The 24,498-nt window shown below is 43.5% G+C and overlaps 3 protein-coding genes across 5 annotated transcripts; 1 reads left to right on the plus strand and 2 right to left on the minus strand.

Annotated features, from left to right (window-relative positions):
- Window positions 1–906: 906 nt before the first annotated feature.
- On the plus strand, window positions 907–9,639 carry pptc7a (protein phosphatase targeting COQ7 a). Its single transcript, XM_049716756.2, has 6 exons — window positions 907–1,478; window positions 2,908–3,087; window positions 4,568–4,766; window positions 7,232–7,355; window positions 7,434–7,563; window positions 7,779–9,639. Exons 1-6 carry the CDS (start codon window positions 1,277–1,279, stop codon window positions 7,835–7,837), a joined length of 894 nt encoding a protein of 297 aa, XP_049572713.1. The 5' UTR covers window positions 907–1,276; the 3' UTR covers window positions 7,838–9,639.
- On the minus strand, window positions 8,928–14,340 carry rad9b (RAD9 checkpoint clamp component B). Of its 3 annotated transcripts, none has more exons than XM_049716753.1 (11): window positions 14,073–14,340; window positions 13,404–13,474; window positions 13,187–13,318; window positions 12,971–13,085; window positions 12,776–12,875; window positions 12,245–12,351; window positions 11,998–12,104; window positions 11,207–11,271; window positions 10,972–11,097; window positions 10,434–10,608; window positions 8,928–9,964 (listed from the first exon to the last, which is right to left on the minus strand). In XM_049716753.1, the coding sequence occupies exons 1-11, from the start codon at window positions 14,104–14,106 to the stop codon at window positions 9,842–9,844; spliced, it is 1,155 nt and encodes a 384-aa protein (XP_049572710.1). In that variant the 5' UTR covers window positions 14,107–14,340; the 3' UTR covers window positions 8,928–9,841. The 3 variants fall into 3 exon arrangements, with proteins under 3 accessions (XP_049572710.1, XP_049572711.1, XP_049572709.1); XM_049716754.2 differs by lacking the exon at window positions 14,073–14,340 and adding an exon at window positions 13,717–14,023 and having other exon boundaries at window positions 10,455–10,608; XM_049716752.2 differs by lacking the exon at window positions 14,073–14,340 and adding an exon at window positions 13,717–14,018.
- A 143-nt stretch (window positions 14,341–14,483) lies between these two features.
- LOC125965879 (ubiquitin-conjugating enzyme E2 G1) lies at window positions 14,484–19,657 on the minus strand. The gene is made up of 6 exons (XM_049716757.2): window positions 19,486–19,657; window positions 17,864–17,966; window positions 17,690–17,787; window positions 17,389–17,567; window positions 17,181–17,286; window positions 14,484–16,020 (listed from the first exon to the last, which is right to left on the minus strand). Exons 1-5 carry the CDS (start codon window positions 19,526–19,528, stop codon window positions 17,200–17,202), a joined length of 510 nt encoding a protein of 169 aa, XP_049572714.1. The 5' UTR covers window positions 19,529–19,657; the 3' UTR covers window positions 14,484–16,020; window positions 17,181–17,199.
- Between the last annotated feature and the right edge of the window lie 4,841 nt (window positions 19,658–24,498).

Here is a 24,498-nt window from a genome sequence, read left to right on the forward strand (position 1 = left end):
TGTTGCGTGTTGTTTGAGATGTCCATTGTTGAGCAAGGAAAACAAAGATGTGGAGTAACAGTTGGTTCTTTATTGGCAAGATCTTGGGTTGTTTAATGGCAGCCAGTACATGAGGCATGGCAGCAGATGAAACAACAACCCCCATTCTCCAGGTCAGAAGGTTTTATACTGTCCGGAAAAGGCGGGAAAGCGTCACCTGACCATTTGGTACCTATGTGTATTGGGAGGTTACTGCCCCTATGTGTCTCTTGATTGAACAGTCATGTTTATATATTAAATAATAAGAGGATTTACACATATCTGAACATGAAAAAGTATATGAGTTTGTCTAACCTAACAGAATATGTACACATTGCGGTTTCACCCACTTAGCGGCCCGGTACCAAGTAACCCACGGACCGGTACCGGTCCGCGGACCCGGGGTTGGGGACCCCTGGTCTGCACGATAAACTAATGCGGAATGTGATGTGGAAAGATATAGTACAAGTATATTTAATTGTTTTTGAGGTGCTCATTATGAAGGTTTGATGAGTAATAATCCACAAATAGTTTTTGCACCACTTCTGGTTTGAATAATAGATCACTGGTTTGATTTGATATTGTTGGGGTTGTCCAATTGTGTTATCTGATTTGTCCACTTCAGATGGGGGCAGCACCTGAGACGGGAGCGCGGGGGGCTGTCCTCTAAACTGAGGTCTGTTGCTGAATTAATAGACTAAAGAGTGAGCCAACTTGAGTTACTTTAGTTTAGTTTTAATTAATTAATAATAATGAATAGAAAAGGAATAAAAGCTCTCAGCAAATGCCCCCCCAAGTCGAACTTTGGACAACGCAAAATCCGACAAGCTCAAAAAATAATGCGGCTGTAATGACTCCTTATATGGCATGGAAGGTTGCGTAAGGATGATGACGTCAAAGAAGTCACAAGACCGCGTGGGCTGAGCTGTGTGCGCGAGGCCACAAAGCAGCTGCATACACTGTGTCTAACGTCTTCAAAGACACAAGTAGTACCATGGCTGCGGCGGCCAACGACGGACAGCACTTTCGGGGCGGAAAGGACAGCGCTTTCCTGTGATTCTCTTTGCGTTCTCGTCGCGGGAGGAAAGCGCCGCCTCACCGAGCTCATTCTCTCCGCTTTGTTTGTTCTCCACGCGTGCAGCTCGCATCTCCAGCAGCCTCCAACAGGTCAACATTCGTGAGCTAACGTCGAAGCTAAGCTAGCGCGACCGCTAGCTTGGCTTGGCCGCCTCCGAGGTTGGCAGCTGCTTCGTAGGGAATGTTGTCCGTGCTGTCGTACGGGAGACTGGTTGCCAGAGCTGTCATCGGCGGACTCTCTCAGACGGACGGCCGCGACTACAGCCTGGTGACAGCGAGCTGCGGCTTCGGCAAGGATTTCCGTAAAGGCATTCTGAAGAAAGGAATGTGCTATGGGGACGACGCATGCTTCATCGCCCGACACAAATCTGCCGATGTTTTGGGTGAGTCACGGGCTGCATTGTTTTCTTTTCTTTCTCTACCACTTTGCTACGCCACGAACGCTTTACAATAATGCAGCACGAATGTTGGAGTTGTTTTCAAAAATCCATGTAGAACTCAAGAGCACAACCCACGGAACCTTTGTCACCTGCAAAATCATACCAGACCGGATTGGCCCACTCAACGATCTGAAGCTTGTCACTTTGGAATTACAATTGCAATTTACATCAGTGATTTCCAACCTCTATTGAGCCATGTGCACATACCCCAAACTAATATGTTCCTATACGGATAAAGATTAAAAAACATGTGTACACTTAGTGGAGACCAGGGTCCAAAGCAAACATGGTGAAGCGGCATATAACTGTTATGCTGCACGCAAATGGAATAAGATGCCAACACAAGTAAAGGGAAACCCCAAGTAAAATGCTTTTAAATTTACGTGATAAATGTTTTTGTCCCACATTACGTTTGGGTTGAGGTGGCGAGAGCGCTTTGAGGGACAGGGTTGTTACCACAAGTAAACAGGATAGAGGGGTTGAGCACCCAGCAGAGGGACGAGAGAACAATGGGAATACCAACAAACATGTTAACCTTCAACAATCGTGAAAAAAAACAAAGATCGCTAATGTTTTTGTGAAGATGCAGCCTACATTGGACCAAGTAGCACCATGAAGGCAGATGCAGTCGTACAATTGGAGAGCTGAACTTGAACCTGCAGATTGTTTCTTTTAAAAAATAAAATAGTATACTTGGTCAAAGGATTATGCCGTCTTGATACTGAGTGTGACAGATGCAAATGCATAACCACCTCTGTGAACCTTGGGTTTAATCCAGAGAGCCCCCAACCCCCCTCCCCGAGCCTGCAAATCTGTCTTGCTTCAACAATGAGTTGTTCACTACACAAGACAAGTTGAGAGTCAGGAGGTCCTCTCAGCAAGATGTGTTGTTTTTGGCACTTTGTTGTAAAACAGACACTGTCTGTTTCTGGCAAACTCTGAGCAGACTTGAGGGCCCTCCATGTATGGTCAGAGAAGTCACTTTTGGGAGTAACAAGACTCCATCCTCCCTTCGAAGAAAACTGTGAGCCTCAAACATAGTAATTCAGTGGAGCCTCTCAAATTCAACCAATCCGCTGCAGGATGCTGTTTTTATTGGACACTTTTTGGATAAAATTATGAAATATGGAAACTGAATCAATCTGTTTGAGACTCAAATATAATAAGACATGTATTAATGGTTCAGATAATTGCTCAAGTATTGTTTGTTACACAAGTGTAAAGAAAACATGAATTGTTGATTGACGAGGTGACAAACGTGCAAAGTTTACTTTGTACAGTAAACTAGATGTTCACCAAGATTTAGTCTCACAATATTTTATCAAGTCTAGCCAGATAATGAGTTGACATCTGTGCGTGCGTGTGACTGTAGGTGTGGCTGACGGAGTAGGAGGCTGGCGAGACTACGGCGTGGACCCGTCGCAGTTCTCCAGCACTTTGATGAAGACGTGCGAGCGCCTGGTGAAGGAGGGCCGCTTTGTTCCCAGCAGCCCCGTCGGAGTCCTCACCACCAGCTATTATGAGCTGCTGCAGAACAAAGTGCCGCTGCTGGGTGAGCGGAAGCACACAAACTCAAGGCAGTGATGAACATCTCAGAGTCCTCTGAAAGGGATCCGTCACTGTAATCACATGTTTGCTTTGTAGGATGGATTTGGTCGTAAGATCAAATCTTATCTCCTCAGACGTTTGTGAAACTTGGTGAAAAACAACCGAGAATGGACTCCCTGATGCCTAGCAAGTCTTCTCTCTGTGGAAGCAAGCGGCATAGGGTCGCCAAAAACGAATGAAAATGACCAATTCTGCAGTTGCCTTTGCAAGACCAGTTCAGATATGCGTTATCGCGAATTTACACGACATTCAGGTGTGTTCGGCCATCCGCGCGGGGGGGAGGGGGGACATACCAGCTCTGCCGAACCCCTGAAGCCGACTCACCGAACCCCTAGGGTTCGATCGAACCCAGGTTAAGAACCACTGGTTTAGATGGTGGTGATGTTTTTTTTTCAGTCTGATATGACCTGTTCCATGTCCTTGTTCAAGTTGACGTCCACAGTTGCCGCTTCCTGACAAAGATTTGTGTCAAAACATGTAATATCGGATGTTGAATAGGAGTACTTTTCCACTCCATTTTCACATGGGCAGTCTTGTGCTGTTCAATGTTCTTTTTGGGCGACAGTGTGCCTTGTATTGTGGTTGGAAAGAGAATGCGGGAGTGACTCATAAGTCCTTTTTGAAGGTTGGTCCCAGAGAACACATTTCAGCGTGTTTGTCAATGAGTCACCAAAGGGGTGTAGCTTCGTTTGTCTCCACCACAGACTCATGTTTCATTGGATCTCTAGAATAGTGGAACCACCACATTCTCACATTGGACTGATTAGTGTTGCTAAAGTTGATTCCAGTGAACCCTTTTTCTGGACAAGGAGTTACATTGCAATGTTAAAGAATGCAATAGCCAAAGCTGCAGTTTTGGGGGGGAAAAAAAAGCTTGGTTTTGGTTGGTCAGTAGGCTATTTTTTTTTTTTTCCTTCTTCTACAGTTACTGCTAATAAATATTTCATTGGTCATAGGATATCGTACTGAAAATTGTATCAAATAATCTGGTATTAAAAAAAATCTTGGTTAAGTAACAATTATAAAAACAAAAGGCCAAAACACACTTCCACATTATACTAAACATTTAGTACTTTCATAGAAACTGCAAAAAAATTGTTGCTGCGATGAGCTTGACTTGTTCTGACAGTGTTACACATAAATAAATACTCGGGGCGGAAAAAGCGAGGCACCCGAATTACTGGAAGACTTGTTTATATTTTATCTGTTCGTAGATATAGGCTCAATAACTTGTTTTGGTTGCATTAATATTACAAGGATGGACCGTCATAATGTTGTTGCCTCATAAAGAAAACATTGTATTCATCCTGCTCAGCTAAGATGTGGAGAATCTTAACTAAGACAACAAATACAGATCATGTTGGTTCTTGTGATGTTTGCACTGTAACTATCTTTTCTTGGTATGTGTGTTTGTGTTTCTGCAGGCAGTAGCACAGCCTGCATTGTGGTGTTGGACCGCCAGAGTCATCAGCTGCACACAGCCAACTTGGGGGACTCTGGCTTCCTGGTGGTTCGTGGGGGGGAGGTGGTCCACCGCTCCGATGAACAGCAGCATTACTTCAACACGCCCTTCCAACTGTCCATCGCTCCTCCCGAGGCCGAGGGGGCCGTTCTCAGTGACAGGTATGCCCAAAGAATTGCACGTGTGGCAAAAATCCCAACAGTAGTTAATCAATGAATTCAAAACATAGAAATAATATACGAAATACCTTTCCCCTTGGTCATTGTAGATGTAGCCTTAAGCCTAGCATAAAACCATACCATGAGTAGTAAATCAGCCAAAGCTAGTATTAAGGATAGCCTGTCAACCTATGGTAGATGGTTTTTAAATAAAAAATAATAATAATTGAAACAGCAATTTGCATTTATAACAATAACAAATTCCCACAAAAATGTCCAATTTCGTCTTTTGATTATTATACACGAGCTTACAGTCGTTTGTGTACGTTTCTCCTGTGTTCTTTCTGACCAGTGCTTAGCAAAACAAGTTTGTTCCTCATTAGTTAATGTACTGTAGTATCAGAGTGCCAGGGTCCATGGATTGCTGTCTCTCGTTTGCCTGCCGAGCAGGCTTTGGATGATCGCCAAGCTTTCCCTTTCACTGGGTCAAAGTCTGGGCGATTAAAGGCTGGCAGGCCAAGTTCACAACCAATCCAGCCTTAAATCACTCTGACTGTTTAGACACAAATGTCTTCCCCTTGCAAAGGCGTAATTTTTTTTTTTTTTTTATCGTCATTTAAGTTGCGATATGGTCTTTACATTTTGCTTCCTTGTGTCCTACAGCCTACGGCGTCCATTTGAGCGACAGTGTTTTTTCCTTGCTTTCATATAAAAAAAACTGAACATTAAGATTGTTGGCAAACGTTTGCAATCTAGAACAAACCTGGACGAAAAAACATTTGCTACCTGCGCGCACACTTGGGTGGGCTTTGGATGGGCTTTGGACTTTTTGGGGCTGAGCAGTTACAATAGAAGAGTTTTTTAGAGCCATCTCGGAGGTGGTTTTAAAGCACCGGCCGTCATGCAGCTAGGAACTGTCCTTTACCAAAAGTAACATAACTAACCAAGCACAGTACCTACAATAAACACCGTACTGTTTGACAGCAACGCTGAATCATATTATACATTTCATATTTACTGATGGATGTATTTTTGATAATTAATGGTGAACATTTTCATGAGCACATGCACCACTTGCTTGGTGGGACTCATTCTTTAAAATGGGAGATCTCCAGCAGCAGGACAGCGGCTCACCATTCGGCTTGCCCGACTCTGGCGTCGCCACATCATGCACCGGCAATCCTCATTTTGAATTGCTCCAAAAACAGTGGCAGAGACACGCCACTTGTTAAATGTTATGACACGCGAGTTCGCACAGTTCAGTTGATCCCACAACACGCCTGTTGTAATCTGTTGTGGAAAAAGCAAGAGAGGCCGTGTAGTGGCAAGCATAGCGTGCTTTGCGCCTAGTGGAAAAGCGGCAGATCGGATTCTGAAACTTAAAGGCTCTCCTAAGCGCTGGCACACCAGACACTTGATCTCGCTTTAATGGTTTGGCCTTCACACCGGCTCAATTGTGCAATTTGGTGACATCAGGATTTTGACACTGTAACTTCTGACCTCACATTAGGCATGGGCTGATTACCAGTTTACCGTGGAAAAGTCAAGGTTTCAATCACCGCTAATGCTGGCTATCGCCGGTAATGAGCTCTTCTCTTCTATTTAGAGGGAGACTTCTAAGTAGGGCACAATATAGCTAACTGGCTGCTTACATTGTCTGTTAAAGTCCCGCCTATTTGCCTTCAGTGACCCCCCTCCCCCCCAATTCCCAGTTAACAGTTATGCACGGAGGAGAATGGGGGATGGCGGTCCTGGAGCAGTCACTTTTGCATTATTTTGATGCTGTTTGTGGAGAGTTTTCTTGATGATTAGTTAGTAGTGAAATATAACGACAGCAGTTAGTCATAATCAGTTTGAGACAAAAGTTTTTGCAAGGGTGTGTTCACACCAGGAAAGTCGTTTGCTCTGCTTGTTTTGTCTGAAACAAAAGCAGACTCATTTTTTTTCCCCCATTTGGTGCGGTTTGTATTTACTCTGTACTCTTTTGCAAGTGAACTTATTCTGTCATCGACGCGTGTGATGACCGGTGCCCCCCATTGGGCAGAAATGAAAAGGGTGGCATGCAGAGCACCAACCAGGAAATGGAAGAAAACATGCAATTCCTTGCAATCTTTGTGCTGTTGTTAGAGCTGCAAAATAATTTGGTCAATAGCAGCTCTTTCTAAATTTTGAAACGTCGTCGGCGAAAGTTGCTAGCAGGAGCATGTGCTCTGCATGTCCTGACCCACAACATGCTGGCAGCGGCGTGTCTAAACAGAAGGGTCAGCTATGATAAATATTTACCATCGGTTTTGGCTGTGGTATGAATTCAGACCTGAAGCGAACCAAATCGAGGCTGAAGAGAAGCGGAAACAACTGTGATGATGATGTACAAAAGAGGAATAACTGAACACTGAAAATAAATTAGCAATGCACTGTTTTCCCCCTGCCTGACTTAGCCGTTTCTGTGTGTGCGCGCCCCTCTGCAGCCCAGATGCGGCTGACAGCTCGTCCTTTGACGTTCAGCTGGGTGACATCATCCTCACCGCCACCGATGGCCTCTTCGACAACATGCCTGATTACATGATCCTGCAGGAGCTGAAGAAACTCAAGGTGAGTAGCCTAAACACGCAGTTCCGCAAGTGGGTAAAGAGGCCCCGCCTCTAATTCTTGGTTTCTCTTTGTGTTCAGAGCGCCAACTATGAGAGCATTCAGCAGACTGCCCGCAGTATTGCAGAGCAGGCTCACGACCTGGCCTACGACCCCCACTATATGTCACCTTTTGCACAGTTTGCCTGTGACAACGGACTCAACGTACGAGGTGAGTGCATCCGTAACAAAATGCCACACAAACCATAGCCATGGACCAGCCTACTGTGGACACACGGTAATGGGATTTTGTCATGTAGTTTTCAGGATGAAAAATATCATTAATTGACGCATTTTGTGGCCCTGCGTCTAGTTTTATGTGATTACAATTGAATTTGATGAGTACGTTTTTAATTTTGCATGAATATTTTTGCTGTGTGTATCCAGGAGGGAAGCCGGATGATATCACAGTGCTGTTGTCCATAGTAGCAGAATACACTGACTAGGTTCAACATAAGGCTGTGACTGGATGGACTGCTTGGACTCCTGCTGGACAGGATGGAGGACTCAGGATGACATCAGATGTTCATTTTTTTTCCCCCCTCCCAGCATGCTGCAGCTGTTCTTTACACCCAAACATAAGTTGACCAGGTGGATGTAAAAACAGCAGCAGGTCCTGAAAGAAAAAGCAGCAACTTTGCAAACCGCACTGGTCCCTGGGTTATTGCCAGCAATAGAAGCTTTCACGCGATTGAACGTCTTCGAGTGTTGGGCAAACAGGGAGGGCATGTCCATTCAGTTGAGTTGTTCCACTCTTGTAAATGTTAGAGCAGCTTTGTTCTGGGCTGCCAGAAGGAAAGGATACACTTCCTCAGTCGTGTTGAGAAAGGAGCTTGCACTCTATAGGCTGGTTAAATGAATGTGTTAGGGTGGGATTTGTGTACTGTTGGGAAAATGAAGTTTCAAGATGCTTCATGAACCAGTTGTTGTGCTTATTGAGACATTGAGATGTCACTCTGTTCACCATTGCACACTGATGACATTTTTTAAACACCCTTACAATGTTATGCAGAGGTGTACTTATTACAATTTTATAGACAAATGTAATCACTGAGGAGAGTTGGTCAAAGGGTGTAAAATATAATATAATTATGAAATAACAAAATTGACAAGCACTGCTTTGGTGAAATCTAGGGTCAATTACAGTGAGTCCAAAAATACAACCGGTTCATGAAGCAAAAATGAAGCTTTATTTTCCTATCACTAGTGTTGCTTTTAGAAGCAAATTTGTCCATGGATGCAGAGAGCAGATATTACGGTTGTTGTAACTATTGCCCTAACCCTTCCTTCCAGGTTGAGGTTGATTTTGTGAAGAAGCAGCCACCTTTTGTATTTGTAACATTTAACACTGCAAGGTTCCGACATGCGTACGTTATAGTCCATCAAGGAGGTGGTTTCCCTTTAATCTCATGGCTGCTGTGTTTGTGTGTATGAGGAGAAATTGTGACAAACATGTAAGAGGATGTGAATGCCGAAGGCTCTGCAAGGCAAAAATCGTGTGGCGGCTTTCAACGCACAAAAGCTGAAGAGAAAGTGTATTTTTTACTTTAACCAAATAGTTTACTTTAAACCGACTCAAAACATAATTGGCATTTTTGATTTGTTGCTGGAGCACCATAAGATGCTGCTTCTTTTTATATGCATCACATATTGTGTATCGTGACGACCACACCTTTTTAGTCTAATAATTTTCCGTAGTTTGGTAATGATGTGCCTTGTATCTAATGTTGATACTGGCAAACATAATTCTTTAAATTCCTGACAGTGTGCCAGTTGGTGAGCACAAAGCCTCAAACTGCAAGTAGCCATGAGTTAAAATGTCCCCATCTTGCCCCGCAGTCTTGAAAATTAGTTTTACCTATACTTTGCTGAAATTATTTTGCTCAAGTCAGTCACAAACTCTGAGTGACAGTGATAAAGCCATCCATATAAGATTCCAGTTTACAAGATTGCACTAAAGAACTGTTTCTTTAATTAAGAGAACATTGGAAGACAAAAGGGAGGCAGAGAAAATCATGGAATGCTATATTGGAAAGCATTATTACGTGTCTGAGGGAAATCTTAACGTGACTCAGCAATTTCCTGGTTGGGTGGTACGGCTACTCCAGACTACTTCCACCAAGAAGAATTTCTTCGTCGCCCTCCAGACAAGCAAGAGCATATCTGTATATTTTGAGTGTACACTTCAATGCAGATCTGCTGTACAATATTTAAATAAAGATAGTATTTATTATTCTCTTGTATGAAATGACTGATGCAATTCATTTGCAGACCAACTCATATGCTAAACATTTCCTTTTACTGTTAAATGATTTGAATTACAGATGCAATAAACAACCCAATACTTCCTCTTAAGAATTTGAGTGAACAAGCGGGTTTGAAATTAGATAAATGAGGACTGTGAACAAGTAGACAAAGTAAGTCCAGATGTAAGTAAGTCCAGATGACCACTAATACCGGGGGGTCCTTCTATTGTCTCCATCTTCCTCCTCCATGTCACTGTCACAAGCCAGAACAGTTGCTCCCTCGCCATCCTGCTCTGATGACAAAGCCCGGAACAGGAGGGAGCAAACCTTTGGAAGCAAAAGTGTGTTAGCTAATCCAACTAATGCAAATGAGATATTATAAAGAAATCATTATTAAATAAAGAGAGAGAGATTGCACTCCTGTTGTCTGGATGGGATGTTGATGTGGAATATTTAATGTCACCTTGTTTGCTTCCTTAATAACTAACCCAATAAGATGTCAAAAGCACTTTGCACTAACACACCTGTTAAGTCTGCAAAGCATGGGAAAACCCATATAATGCAGCAATTATTACTATGAATTTATAGTATTAATTTATTCATAGTTTCAAGGTACTCAAGGCACTTCACAACAGTTGAGTCATTCACGTGGCAGCCTCTCTACCACCAGAGTCCTGAATCGTGGTCCCCAATCCCAATATGAGCCAAAACCAGATGAGACACAATTTACATTTGATTTTTAGTGCATGGTTAAATATGCTGCATGTTTCGCTCATGTGCTGTTGGGAACATTTACCATTGAGGAGGCGCCACTCACAGTCGCATCGGGGGTGCCAATTGTAAGAAGGGTGCGCTTGTGAAGCTCCACCAGAGGAGTTGGTGGGTTGATGGGGCTACCCTGGCTGGATGCGACCACTTCCATGCCAGCGTGACGATTCGAGGGTTGATCTCTAGCTGCAACATCTGTGTGCCTGTCAACTCATACATGTTTCATGTGTCCTGGAGTGTAAATCCAGTGGAAATCATAGTGAGGGATTATGGTACATGCAGTCAAGTGAACCTTACACCACAGGTCCCTCAATGCGCCCCACATGTCTCAGTCACAGACGCAAGACTGACTGTAACACGACACCAACTTAAGAAGCTAAAAGGAGCCAATGAGAGCCCAGTAGGAGTGAGTGCCAGGAGAGCGGCTCAGGTGGAAAGAGTCAATTAAACCTGCTAATACGCAATCGCAGCAGACCAGGACCAGAATGAGCGTAATCACTTTTAAGTACCACAAATTATCCGTCGCGCAGAGAGGTTCACGGCTGCATCTCTTCGAGTGAGGTTACCTGGTCTGTGAAGTTGGGTCTGGGGTATTTGTTGGTTGGGACTGGGAATGGGCTCCACTGTCTGTCAAAGTAGACAACACCACAGTGGCCTCCAGGACCATGTCCGCCACAGAAAAGCACACAGGCCTACAGACGCGGACGGACGGGGCAATGGCCGTTCTCAGAATTACATCTATGATGATTTAGCCAGAGTGTATTTAAATGTGTAATGCAATGTGTTTGTCTTGAGACTTACATTCCTGCAGCACCAAACTGCACGGAAACTGGTAGGCAGTGCATCTCCGCAAAGGACAGCAGACCCTTAAAAAGATGGAGATATAGTATGTCATTCGAGAGCTCGTCGTTATATGTGATGAATCTGACACAGAGAAAAAGAAAGACGCAAAGCAGAAGGTTGGCAGCCGCAGTGCCGCAGACACATTCCGAGATTACATTCGGGATGCAAGTTGTGGCTGTTAATGCAGGTCAAGTCTGCTTAATTGGACTAACGCCGTGGCCGTTTATCCAAATTTCCAGAAGGCCAATCAAAGTGCTTTTGTGTTTTGATTCTGTTACAAGTGAATCCCTCTGTAGTAGGGTTGAACAATTAATTGAATTCTATCTATCTATCTATCTATCTATCTATCTATCTATCTATCTATCTATCTATCTATCTATCTATCTATCTATCTATCTATCTATCTATCTATCTATCTATCTACCTACCTACCTACCTACCTACCTACCTACCTACCTACCTACCTACCTACCTACCTACCTACCTATCTATCTATCTAGCTAGCTAGCTAGCTAGCTAGCTAGCTAGCTAGCTACCTACCTACCTACCTACCTACCTACCTACCTACCACTGAAATAAGTTAAATGTCAAAACGGGCAGCGTACAAAGAGAGACTGGAACAAACAGTGTCCAGATTTTCAGAATGTGAGCCAATCACATGCACATACCCCACCCGCACCCAAACATTCTCTCTCTCTCTCTCTCTCTCTCTCTCTCATGTGACGGGCGTCCGCAAATAGCCATGTTACCCTCAGCTCCTTCAGACAGAAGGTTATGGCCGAGTCCCCTCCGCACAGAAAATTGTCAAACTCGTCAGGGTGTAAGGACATCTCAGTGAACATCATCTTCATGTGATCTGTGACAGAAGCACAGTGGGTGGCAGTCGGGCTTTTGTGTCAATCGAATCTCTCACGAGGTCATAAGAAAGTGATCACGTTACAATTTGGCTTAGTCGAGAGGGCCAGAGAGAGAGCACAAAATGTAACATTAGCTCACCATTTCTTCCATCGTGGTAATTTCTTAGAATGACTTGGAGAGGAGTCATAGAGAGGGTGACTTCCTCCTGGGATCTTTGGAAGTGCATTACCATATTTGCAAGAAGCCTGCAGAGAAGAGCAGAAGAAACTTATTACAAATGCCACAGCTTTGGACATTTTGCTTAATGCTGTTACTGACCGCCACAGATAATTCAATTACGACTTCCCATTTGGATTCTCTAAAAGTCAACTCAAAAATGCTTTTTGCAATATGGTCTTTGTGCCCTATGTTCTTTGTGCCCGGCTTTAAACACGGCACTTGGGATTAATAATGTGTTTGAGGAATATGATGCTCATTTTTATCCATCTCAGGGGATAGCCACTTTTGCAATGGTTATTACAAACGACACAGTGAACTAGTTTTTGCCCCTTCTATACAATAATGACTTTAATAATGACTTTACTCCCATATTAGCTTGGTTATTATTTGGTGTCAGATGAGTGGAATTTGTTGCTTATAATCTGAGAAAAACATGTATGTATGCCTTGCCTGGCAGGACCCTTTAGCACATTGGGACAGAGATGTGAATCAAACACTGCCCGCAGAGCTGCACTCTCCTGGTAACACAGGTTATGGGTTTTGGTGATGCCTAGGGAAAAAGAGATGCTGTGTACATTACAAGAAAACACTGCCACCCCCGTGGTGAAAACTTTTAATTGCGGCATATAAGAGACGATATCCTACCGTGCCGACAGACGAACTTTATCATTATTTTGTCATTGGGAGTACTGAATGAGATCTGACATCGCTCCACATTTCGTTCAATAGAAGTCAAACATCGGAAAAGTGGTAGCAAAGACTTCAGAGCAAATGAAAAACAACATAGAATTTGTATTAGTCTTGATGGGGGGGAAATATATGAATTCGTTTTCTATCGATTCACTCGCGTAATTGCGTTACCTTCACGTAAAGCTTGCATTTAATCAATTCACTCGCGTTCTCCGATGCCAGACTGTAGTTGTGGAAGAACATCGTTGAGAATAAGAAGCAGCCATATGCAGACTGAGAGGAATTCACTGATCTCAGAGCCAGCTGTTAAAATAATGATAATTAAAAAAAATAAAAATACTTGGAGGAAAAAGATGAGACAGGCTAACTGTTAATGAGCCGCACTCACCCCTTTGACGGTGGGATCCAACCACAGCTCATCTCCAATTCGTGAAAGTGCATGAATGGCCTTTCCAAACACTGCAACGTTACATACAATATAATTTTTTTCACAATTACAATTTGTTGGTGTCAACTAAGTAGTAAGCTTTACACCACAAATTTGAATGAAACGGGTTGTGCTAGTATGTTAACGCTGGTAAAGGGTTAATTTGCTAAGTTGAGGACAGCTCGTATTAAAGGGAGCTTCAAGACAGCGTTAAATCCACGTTTGACAACTGTAGTCATAACATTTCACTCATTTTGACAAAATACTGTATTACCTTTTATACAGCTCCCATCAATGGTACAATTCATCCTCACAAAATGACTTGCTTGTAGATTCACGAGGCTATGCTAACATTAACCAAGTGTAAACGCGTGCTCAATAACTATGTAATGGGGCATCACGTAATAATCTATGCTATTAATTTAAGTACATCTAAACAAGCTATATTGTGACATACGTGGAATTTGCTTGTTGAGAACAATTTTGAAAGGATTTTCAGCATTTAATTGCATTGGCACAACCAGAAACTATTTTTAGTCCCAGAATATTGAAGTTAGTAACTAAAACACATTCAGTGTCATTTTAAATGATTAAAATTGAAATATATGATTGAATAGAAAATATGAATACCCAGTTTATAGTCATGCATTCCCCCAGACGTCATTGCATCATTTTGCAAAGCATCAACATTTGTAACACAAATAATTACAATAATATTGAAAGTGGTATTTGAGTTGATATCCTGCAATATTGAGACATAAAATTACTGACAAATCCTGCAATATTGACATAAAATTACTGACATAACATCTTGAATAACATTTTTCTTGAAAATGTTTCATGAAAATATTGCTAGCGTTGGGTGAAAACCTCCTACCAGTATGTCAAAGTCTCACATTTGCCACTAATCTATACTACGAGTCATTTTGTCAAGCGTTGGAAATAATGCAATGTTTACAGTTGAACGAATTGTTTCCCTTTTTCAACAGTACTAGAAATAATGCAGGGCAAAGCCTCATCCAGGGGTTTCAAGAAAAAACACTCATTTTACATATTTTATTGAGCATCATGTCCAATACACATTGCATTGACACAAAATGGAAAACAAAACAAGTGGTAGCAACGTTAGAGGGTGGATTACCTGGACACCATTTTCTACACGTATTGCTTGATGACATTTGAAGGACGCACCAAATCTGTGCAAATACAGTGAACACCGGTCGGCGTAGGTCAGAAAATTCTGACGTAAAACATTGACAGCAGTGACATGATCAACTCATTTAACTCTGCTTGGATGTGTTAAAAATCAGTTCATATTGGTATTGATGCCATGGCTTAGTCATTGGCAAGTTTATTATTTAGGGGGAAACAGCAGGTTTTTTTGTTTTCAAAGGAGTAAACAGGATGGTGTCTTTATCCAATGACAAAAGGTGTTTGTGTCAACTTCACACGAGAAAAGAATAACAGCCCAGATCCTAACCCTAACGTGATACATGTTGGCTAAATGTGCACCGGGAATAAACTGAAGATGGAAGGTTTTACCTGTCAATCTACCTACAGTCCTCAGCATTTCTAAACCCAAACTAATATGAAACATATTACCCACAGAGAACACCAGATGTGCAACAACATACTAACAGCTAATCCGAGTCAACAATGGAGCCCCGAAACATCCCCGCATTGCGAACTCGACAACCAAATTGAGGTAAATTCAGATGTCACAGCAAAACGCACTAGAATTATCACAGCTTGAAGACCTTTCTCCACCCTCCATGGATCATTTTTGGTTGCGGTAGTTGAAAGAAATCTTAATTGACTAAGAACGGCCATGAGGAAGTCCATCCCACCAATTGCTAATTGCAACATTGCAAGTTTAATCCTGAGAAGTTGGCACAAACCTCGTGTTAATGTTCACCATGCATGTGCAAGTCAATATATGAGGGGATGGTGGCTCCCAAAGCAGAGTAAGCCGTTCCGTTCACAACAACAAATTGCAACAAGAGAGATTAAAGGGATCATGCACGTTTGAGCCATTGCTAGACCCTCGCATAGATAGCAAACGCTAGCAGGTGGCAAAAAAAAAAAAAAAAGGTGTTTAAGTGCCACAAAAAATATCTTATGATCGCTTTCTAAAAGAAGTTAAGCCAATAAAAGGCAATAGAGAATCAATGACGGTGTTGAAAACCACAATCACATTTATGATGGGCTGACATGTACAGTATGTAGTTGATTGGGCAAGGGGGTGACGTAAAGGATTTCATTTGTTCGACTCAATCCACCACTAAATTGCATAAGAAACCTGGTCGTATAAAGTAGAAACTGTTCAGCAGCTGATTAAAAAAAGCAAGTTCATTTACAGTAGTGACATATTTTACATCATTAGTTTTCCAAAATAAATAAAATTAAATATACAATTCCAGGTAGGAAGAAAGGGAATTTCGCTGGTAGTGTTCTCAAATTTGCTCTTCTTGTGACAAACGATTGCAGAAACCAGGTTGAAGGTCAACCAAGTCCTTTTGTCTTGCAAAACAAGGGGTGCACAAGTCGCAACATTTCCCTCTGGAGGTTTTTCCTTAAACTGGGGAGGGGGGGGAAGACAAATTACAATCATGTCCTTAGTTACATCACACAGGATTTTACACGTCATATATTTTTTGCTCCCTCATTCCAAAACACGTGTGATTGATTAAAGGCTCTAAATCACGGGTGTCAAACTCAAGGCCCGGGGGCCAGGTACAGTCCGCCACATCATTTTATGTGGCCCGCAAAGACAAATTGTACATCAAATTCGTGTCATTACTAGAATTGCGAATTGTCTTCACTTTTAATATCTTTTTTGTTTTTAATATTTGACCAGTTTTTACTCGTCTGATTTGAAAACGGGTTATTTGTCAGTTTGTTTTGTAGCTTTTACTGTAGGTGTTTTACTGAGGTGCTCATACATTTATTTGGGTTGACAGTCATAATGGCCCTCTGAAAGAAGCTATGACTACAATGCGGCCCGCGGAAAAAAATGAGTTTGACACCCCTGCTCTAAATTGTCCATAAGTGTGATTGGAACTGTGATTGGTTGTTTTTCTCTGTGTGCCCTGCGATTGGCTGGCAACCAGTTCTGCCTATTCCTTGAAGATAGCTGGGATTGGCTGCAGCACATAAGCAGTTTGGAAAACGGATGAATGAAATCACTGCAGTGACACAAAAAGACCACCAGATGGTAGTATATTATAGGATTTGGTTGACTAACTGAAAAAAGTTGATTGTATTTCTGTCAATGTTCTCTTATAAATGGGGTTTTAGAAAAAACTTGAATTCAGTCTCCTTTGCCACTTCCAGCATTAAGAACCAAACTTGTTTTTTCATTTTAACATTCACATTCGGTCTGAATGTACGACACACGCGAGAAATGGAAACCTCTATCTTTGGCAGACTTCCACATTAGTGTGCTGAAACGATCAGTCGGAATGGCCCTTGAGAGAGGATTACAGGGATGGATGAAAACCCACTTATGTCAGTCCTCAGTCCGTCTTTTTTTAAATAAAAATGTCTCCTCCCCTGTCCTTTGTCGGCAAAATGGGCATCTGTCCAGGACAGTGCCCACCTCTAAGTTTTACAAAACGTGAAGCATGACAAGGTTTTCATCGAGCGACGATTAGTTTTAAATGGCACAATCAAGGGAGAATCAATTTAACTACAAAAAAAAAACAACAACAAGTAACTTGAACACTCTTTCATTCTTACCCTGGACTTTACAACGCTTCTAGTCATAGGCCATCTCTTGACTTTTTCTTACACAACGAGCCACTTTTCTCTTGAATTCACCGTTCGGGTCCTCCCGCCACTCTTTCTGTAAACGAAACAAGTTTAATAACATGGTAATGCCGAGGATGACTCAAAGCAAAGGGAAGATTGCATTTCCAGTGTGAGGAGTGTACACAGTTCAACTCACCGCAGCATCTACATTAGCTGGCGAATCGCTGTTGGGGTCTGCCAACATGGAGATGACACTAATCATGATTGTCTCAACTGTGTGGATGGGGAGCCAGCGCTCTTCGGGTTTCTCATAGCCAAACTTATCCTCTCCGGGCTCATGCAGAATTGAGATGCACACGTCCCCATTTTTTGCAACTGTTTGGATCGGGTACACACATCGAAACAGTCTGTGTAAGGTTGACTTAAAAGCTTTAGTGTGACGTCATGGGATGATATCATTCAACGTTAGTGTGCATTTGTGTCTACTGAGCATTTACCGTTCGGGTGCCAGATTTCAGTGATGAACTTCATCTTTGGCGGTCGAAGAGGATAGTCATACGGGAAGGTTAAATGCGCTTTAAAAAAACCTCCTTCGCTGCAAAAGACAAGAGAACAAAGTTAAATGTTTTGAAGAAAATAATGGCAAAGGTGTCTTGGAAGTGATGGCTTACAAAAGGGTATCTTGGGGACCAATGATCACAACTTCCCATTTATATATGTCGTCGTCATCTATTAGACCTGCCGAAAAGCCCTCCACGGGGTTCTTGTTGAGCTCTGAAATAAGAGACCAGGGATGTTTTAAATGAATATTCCAGCTAAACAACACATTTATGACAGTTGTAAAAATGGCAGACACCTCTGTCATAATCTGAAGTGGGTCAACTTGCACAACTTTATACGGGACCGTGGAATTGTCAATGTGGAGTAAGCGTTTGGCAAATACAAACATACTCACCAATCAAAAATATTTACTCCACATTGGCAGTTTCAGGCTTGCGTGATTGTACCATGACATGCAAAAAGCTGTGCGTTTGCCTCACTTGGGGGCGAGTGGTTTTTGATTATGATTAAGAATCAGGCAAGGCCAAGTTATGGCTTCCATATGAGAATGGTTGGCTGACAAATACAAGAATATCTTAAATTAATCCCATCAAATGTAATAGACTATATTTTTCATCAACAAAAGTAAGCTTGTTGGTGGTATTGCAGAAGGGAAAAGGTATATCTGGAACTGGCTTTATTGTTTTGCATTTGCGATTTTGAATACATCAGTCCAATCACACTAGACTAGACTCAAAGTGTCCACTTAATGTTCTTATCTTTGTAATCTTAACCAAAGGGAACGCATGATCTGCATTCAGTCAGAACCAGTTTTAGTTGTAGTCCAGACGTGAATCTGATTGAAACGATGTGGCATAATCTTTAAAAGGCTGTGTATGCTCAGACAGCCTGCAGTGTTGCTGAATTAGAGTAATTCTGAAAGGGTGAGCCAGGATATCTCCAAAGAGATGTAAAAGACTCACTCAAATGGCTTTCGTATACAACAAAAACAAAGGAATTGAGCTTGCTGCCAATTTTTGAAAAGGACAGTACATAGACAGACACACACAAACACATCAAAATTAATTAATTGATCAACAAATAATTTACATTCAAATTAATAGTCTTTTAATTAAAGTTGAGGACTAGCAATAATTTAAGGTTAAAATTAAGTATCCAAATCCTCTGATTAAAGCCTTCAAAAGTAACTCCTCTAGTCCTTTGTGAAAGCAGAGTGATTAAGACATTTGCAAATACGTATACTGTTTAACTTTGAAAAAAAAAATGACCAACGCAATTGTTGCGCGTGCACACACACGCGCACGCACACACACGCACCTAAATAATTGGTTAATGTCATTTGAAAAATTGACAACACAAAGTTCTATATTTAGAAACGCAATGATTTGTCATCCTATGTTACAAAAACATGATAAAAGTTAATCGTTCCCTGTACTGACAATTCCTTTGTTCTGTCAGCTACTAGTGACGAAGTCGCTAGCCCGTTAGCAAGACTACATTAGGATTCTGTTTGTTTCCTAAATCATTATTCAGCCGATGTTGACTAGGAATTTCAGTTTCTCCACAGACGCCAATAGCTACAATTGTATGCGTCGCTGCAACCATCGGCCAGCGCGTTGAATTTACCTTTCTAATCTTAACCTGATAGCTTTGCATGGCTAAAACACAAACGTAGCTCTTAGCTACGCAAACTTTACATTCGACTACTTTCCCATAGCGATAAACATTTTACCTGCAAGTTGTTTTCGAAGAAGTAGAGCTGATTGTTCGGTCATGGTATGTGTGCGTTATTGATAACTCTGGTTTTATAAACACTCCCACGCAAATTTAAGCTAGCCCCAGATTTGCTGCCCGCTGCCGATTTCCCCTTATGTTTTGACACAAGGTTCAGCTGCTGGCTTTGGGTGTATGCGCATGCGTGCATATTATTGACAGATAGCGAGTGCCCAACCGTACAACACTACTAAACAAATATACATCCATGACAACAACCTAGTGATTTTTACATGGTGTAACAATGCTAATAAATAATTCAACCCCAGATTCTTTGGATTTAACATATGGCATCCAATACATTTGTGAAAAAAAAAGGCGCAAATCAGATGTATGTCGCTGTATTACACTTGATTTGTCGACTTTTACATTGTTTTACTTGAACACAAACAAAGCCAGTCAATCATACTTTATGCTGAATGACTCACGTTAGGTCAAATCATTACATTTGAAAAGAAAGTGAAGACCACTGCTGTAGAATTGTTTTGAGTCGAGATTGAACGAATGAATGTCTGAATGAATGAACCCAGACGAAGAAAGTCGGATACTTCTAAGTGTACGTAAATGCAGCATTCCCATTTTGCGGAAGAGGAGCCGTATCGCCTTGTTTGCTGGGCAACAGCAACATTAAACGTCCCACAGTCCTTCGCTAGAGGGCGCCCAGGACCTCACTCAAATGACATCATTACATGACGAGAAGTAAAGCGACGACAACAAAACCGCGTTTGGTATAAAAACTCAAACAGGAGCGGCTGCATCAGATAAACACGCAACTTATATGGTGAATCAGTAATATCAACTACACGACGACCGCAACGACGAAAGAGATAAGTTACGACAATGGATCTAAGTTCAGTGGCTCAGTGGCCTAGTAGTAGAGTGTCCGCCCTGAGAGGAAGGTTGTGGGTTCAAACCCCGGCCAGGTCATACCAAAGACTATAAAAATGGGACCCATTGCCTCCCTGCTTGGCACTCAGCATTAAGGGTTGGAATTTGGGGGTTAGATCACCAAATGATTCCCGAGCGCAGCACCGCTGCTGCTCACTGCTCCCTTCTCCCTCAGGGGATGGATCAAAATCACATGGGGATGGGTTAAATGCAGAGGACAAACTTCACCACACCCAGATGTGTGTGTGACGATGATCATTGGGACTTTAACTTTTAACTTGTTCAAGATGGCTGCGCGTACACACGCAGCGGCCACTCTCTGTCCCGCCAGTACGGTGATTTGTTCGTTTACTGAGTGTTCGTCCGACAGTCTTATGTGTTCGTCTCGTCGTGACAGGGGCTGTCCTCAGACTGCTGAGGGCCAGGGACAAAGCTTTCAGGGCGGGGGATGAGGCTGGCTTGAGGACAGCGAGGGCCGACCTGTCCCGGGGCATCAAAGAAGCGAAAAAGGCGTTCTCTTGCAAGGTGTCCACCCACTTCAAGGACAGCAAGGACGCACGGAGCCTTTGGCAGGGCATTCAGACCATCACGGACTACAAGCCCGCGCCGCGGAGCTGTGAGGGCGATGTTCGTCTGCTGAACGATCTTAACCGCTTCTTTGCTCGCTTCGACGCCCAGAACAGCACTTGCCCGCTGAAGACCACTCCCCCCCCACACGAGCAGGCCCTGTGCCTCTCTGCCGACGGAGTGAGGAGGGCGCTTGCCGCTATTGACACCCGTAAGGCGGCGGGCCCTGACAACATCCCGGGTCGTGCGCTGAAGGACTGCGCTGGCGAGCTGTCGGGTGTCTTCACGGCCATCTTTAACGTTTCCCTGCAGCAGGCCATCGTCCCTTCGTGTTTCAAGGCTGCCACCATCGTTCCTGTGCTGAAGAAACCTGCGCCGTCCTGCTTCAATGACTACTGCCCCGTGGCCCTGACGCCCATCATCATGAAGTGCTTTGAGCGGCTTGTCATGGTGCACATCAAATCCGTTCTCCCCCCCCACCATTGACCCTTTCCAGTTTGCGTACTGTGCCAAACGGTCCTCTAAGGATGCCATCTGCTCTGCCCTCCACTCGGCCCTCACCCACCTGGAGAGAAAGGACTCATATGTGAGGTTGCTGTTTGTGGACTTCAGCTCTGCCTTCAACACCATTGTGCCGCAGCGACTCATCTGCAAACTCGACGAGCTGGGCCTCAGTACCTCCCTCTGCAACTGGCTACTGGACTTCCTCTGTCAGAGCCCTCAGGTGGTGCGTGTTGGCGACAAAATATCCGCCAGCATCACGCTGAGCACGGGGGCCCCCCAGGGCTGCGTGCTCAGTCCACCGCTCTTCACCCTGCTGACGCATGACTGCACTGCGACCTACAGCGACAACCGCATAGTGAAGTTTGCTGACGACACGACTCTGGTGGGTCTCATCACGGGGGGCGACGAGACTCGGTACAGGTCGGAGGTTGACCTTCTGACCACGTGGTGCAGGGACAACAACCTCCTGCTGAACGTCAACAAGACCAAGGAAATTGTTGTTGACTTCCGGAAGGGTCAAGCAAAACACCAGCCGCTGATCATCGACGGTGCTGTGGTGGAGAGGGTGAGCAGCACCAAGTTCCTGGGGGTGCACATCAGTGAGGACCTCTCCTGGTCGGCAAACACCGCGTCACTGGCAAAGAAAGCTCAGCGCCGCCTGTACTTCCTGCGGAAACTCAGGCGTGCATGTGCTCCTCAGGCAGTCCTGTCTACATTCTACCGTGGCACTATTGAGAGCGTCCTCTCCAGTTGCATCGCCGTCTGGGGTGGTAGCTGCACTGACCAGAACTTGAAGGCCCTGCAGTGCATAGTGAATACGGCTGGTAAGATTGTTGGTGCTTCGCTCCCCTCCCTGAAGGACATTTACACCTCCCATCTCACCCGCAAGGCAACCGCGATTGTGAGTGATGTGAGTCACCCAGCTCACTTTTTGTTCGACCTTCTGCCCTCTGGGAAGAGGTGCAGCTGCCAACAGCTAGCTTCATTCTCCAAGCTGTTAGGACCCTGAACTCGCTACCCCCTTCTGCGTAGCGTGCTGCACTTTTGCGCTATTTTCTGGAATGTCTGCTGTACGCTCACTTGCTCCTTTTTGCTCCTTTTTGCTCCTCTTATTTATTTGTTGTGTTATTTATTCGTTATTTATTCAGCACGCTGTTGTTTTACTTGATTGTCTATTGTGTGCCATGTCTTGTCACCGTGGGATAGCGGGGAACGAAATTTCGGTTTCTTTGTGTGTCTTTGGCATGTGAAGAAATTGACAATAAAGCTGACTTTGACTTTATCATGTTTGCAACTTTATTTGTTGTACTGCTTGGTTGCAGTACAGAAGTGCGGGCCGCTTTCATTAGCATGATACTAAAGAACAGTGCTAACTTTATGATATCTACCTTGATTATCCTCAACGAATGTTCGATCTCAAATGAGCCATCATCACGTGCTGGTTCTTGCTTGTACCAAGAGTAATCCTGTACTGTGAAAAAACTCAAAGTCGAGGATTAGCAGTGATGCTTGTAAGCAGGCATGCCCCCGATTTTAAATCTCAAGTCCATCAGATGGTAACACGTAATTACGTTTGCTCAAACAGGTCCGATCTGTCGTTTCGTGTACTAGGTCAGTTTAAGTTCTCGTTGTTAACAACTCAAGTTGAAGTTGATATCCGTTGCGTGTTGTTTGACATGTACGTCGCTGAATAAGAAAAACAATGATGTAGAGCAGGGGTGTCCAAACTACGGTCCGCGGGCCAACTGCGGCCCGCGGTCCAGTTTTTATTGGCCCGCAGCAAATTCTGAAAACATAAGCTTGAGCTCAACTCTGCTGCACTTCTCAGTTTCAACACTAGATGGAGCCCGCCAAACAAACGAAATCAAGCGAAGAAAAACTATTACCCAAAATCGCGAGTGAGTGTAGAAGATTTCAAACACGGTGGGAAAATGAGTATTTCTTCAAAGAAATCAGCGGAAGGTGTGTCTGTTTGATTTGTAATGAAGATGTTGCTGTGATGAAAGAGTATAAAGTCCGTCGGCACTATGAGACCAAACATCAGAGCTACACATCGTACACCGGTGCTGAACGAGCACAGAAAGTTAAGCAAATGGCAATTAGCCTGCAAGCTCAACAGCAGTTTTTTTTTCGTGCCAACAAAACACAGGAAAACTCCACAAGAGCAAGTTATGAAGTCGCTAAACATGGCAAACCGTTTTCAGACGGTGATTTCATAAAGCAGTGCCTCATCAAAGTCACGGAAGTAATGTGCCCAGAAAAAGTGCCGGATTTCAACAATGTGAGCTTATCCAGAAACACAGTGGTGCGGAGAATTGAGGACTTGTCAGCGAACGTGAAACTCCAGCTGAGAGACAAGGCTTGTGCTTTTGATTTTTACTCAATAGCATGCGATGAGAGCACAGATGCCACAGACACCGCGCAACTGTTAATTTTTTTGCGGGGAGTAGATGATAATTTTTGCTGTACGGACGAGCTGCTTGATATGATGAGCCTAAAAGGCACAACGACGGGAAAATATATTTTTGAAGCTGTGTCAGAGGCAGTTGAAAAGATTGGGCTTAAATGGGACCAGTTCTGTGGAGTAACAACGGACGGAGCTCCGGCCATGACTGGCGAGCGCAAAGGAATGGCATCGTTGGTGTGCGCCAAGGTAAAAGAGAGCGGAGGTGAGGCTGTTAGGATGCGCTGTATAATCCACCAAGAAGCACTGTGTGCCAAGACTGTCCAGCTGGGCGATGTGATGAACACTGTCGTAAAAACTGTCAACGTAATTCGAGCGAGAGGACTGTACCACAGAGAATTTCAGGCTTTCCTATCTGATGTGGATGCTGAATACGGGGATGTACTCTACCACTCTGATGTGCGCTGGCTCAGTCGCGGCTCTGTGCTGCAGCGTTTTTTTTCGCTGAGATCAGAAATCGACCAGTTTTTAAAAGAGAAGGGCCGACCTCTTCATGAGTTAAGTGACCCTCTGTGGCTGGCAGATCTGGCATTTTTAGTTGATTTCACG

This window comes from Syngnathus scovelli, chromosome 3, assembly GCF_024217435.2.
Source record: "Syngnathus scovelli strain Florida chromosome 3, RoL_Ssco_1.2, whole genome shotgun sequence".
NCBI lineage: Eukaryota > Metazoa > Chordata > Actinopteri > Syngnathiformes > Syngnathidae > Syngnathus > Syngnathus scovelli.

Coding starts and splice junctions, on each gene's coding strand:
- pptc7a (XM_049716756.2), top strand. CDS start 1,277: ATGTTGTCCGTGCTGTCGTACGGGAGACTGGTTGCCAGAGCTGTCATC. Junction 4,767..7,231: donor GGGGCCGTTCTCAGTGACAG/GTATGCCCAAAG, acceptor GCCCCTCTGCAG/CCCAGATGCGGCTGACAGCT. Junction 7,356..7,433: donor AGGAGCTGAAGAAACTCAAG/GTGAGTAGCCTA, acceptor CTTTGTGTTCAG/AGCGCCAACTATGAGAGCAT.
- rad9b (XM_049716753.1), bottom strand. CDS start 14,106: ATGACGTCTGGGGGAATGCATGACTATAAACTGG. Junction 12,352..12,775: donor GTGCTAAAGGGTCCTGCCAG/GCAAGGCATACA, acceptor TCTTCTCTGCAG/GCTTCTTGCAAATATGGTAA. Junction 12,105..12,244: donor TTACCACGATGGAAGAAATG/GTGAGCTAATGT, acceptor CTTCTGTCACAG/ATCACATGAAGATGATGTTC.
- LOC125965879 (XM_049716757.2), bottom strand. CDS start 19,528: ATGACCGAACAATCAGCTCTACTTCTTCGAAAACAACTTGCAG. Junction 17,967..19,485: donor TCTTCGAAAACAACTTGCAG/GTAAAATGTTTA, acceptor CTCTTATTTCAG/AGCTCAACAAGAACCCCGTG. Junction 17,788..17,863: donor GGTCCCCAAGATACCCTTTT/GTAAGCCATCAC, acceptor TGTCTTTTGCAG/CGAAGGAGGTTTTTTTAAAG.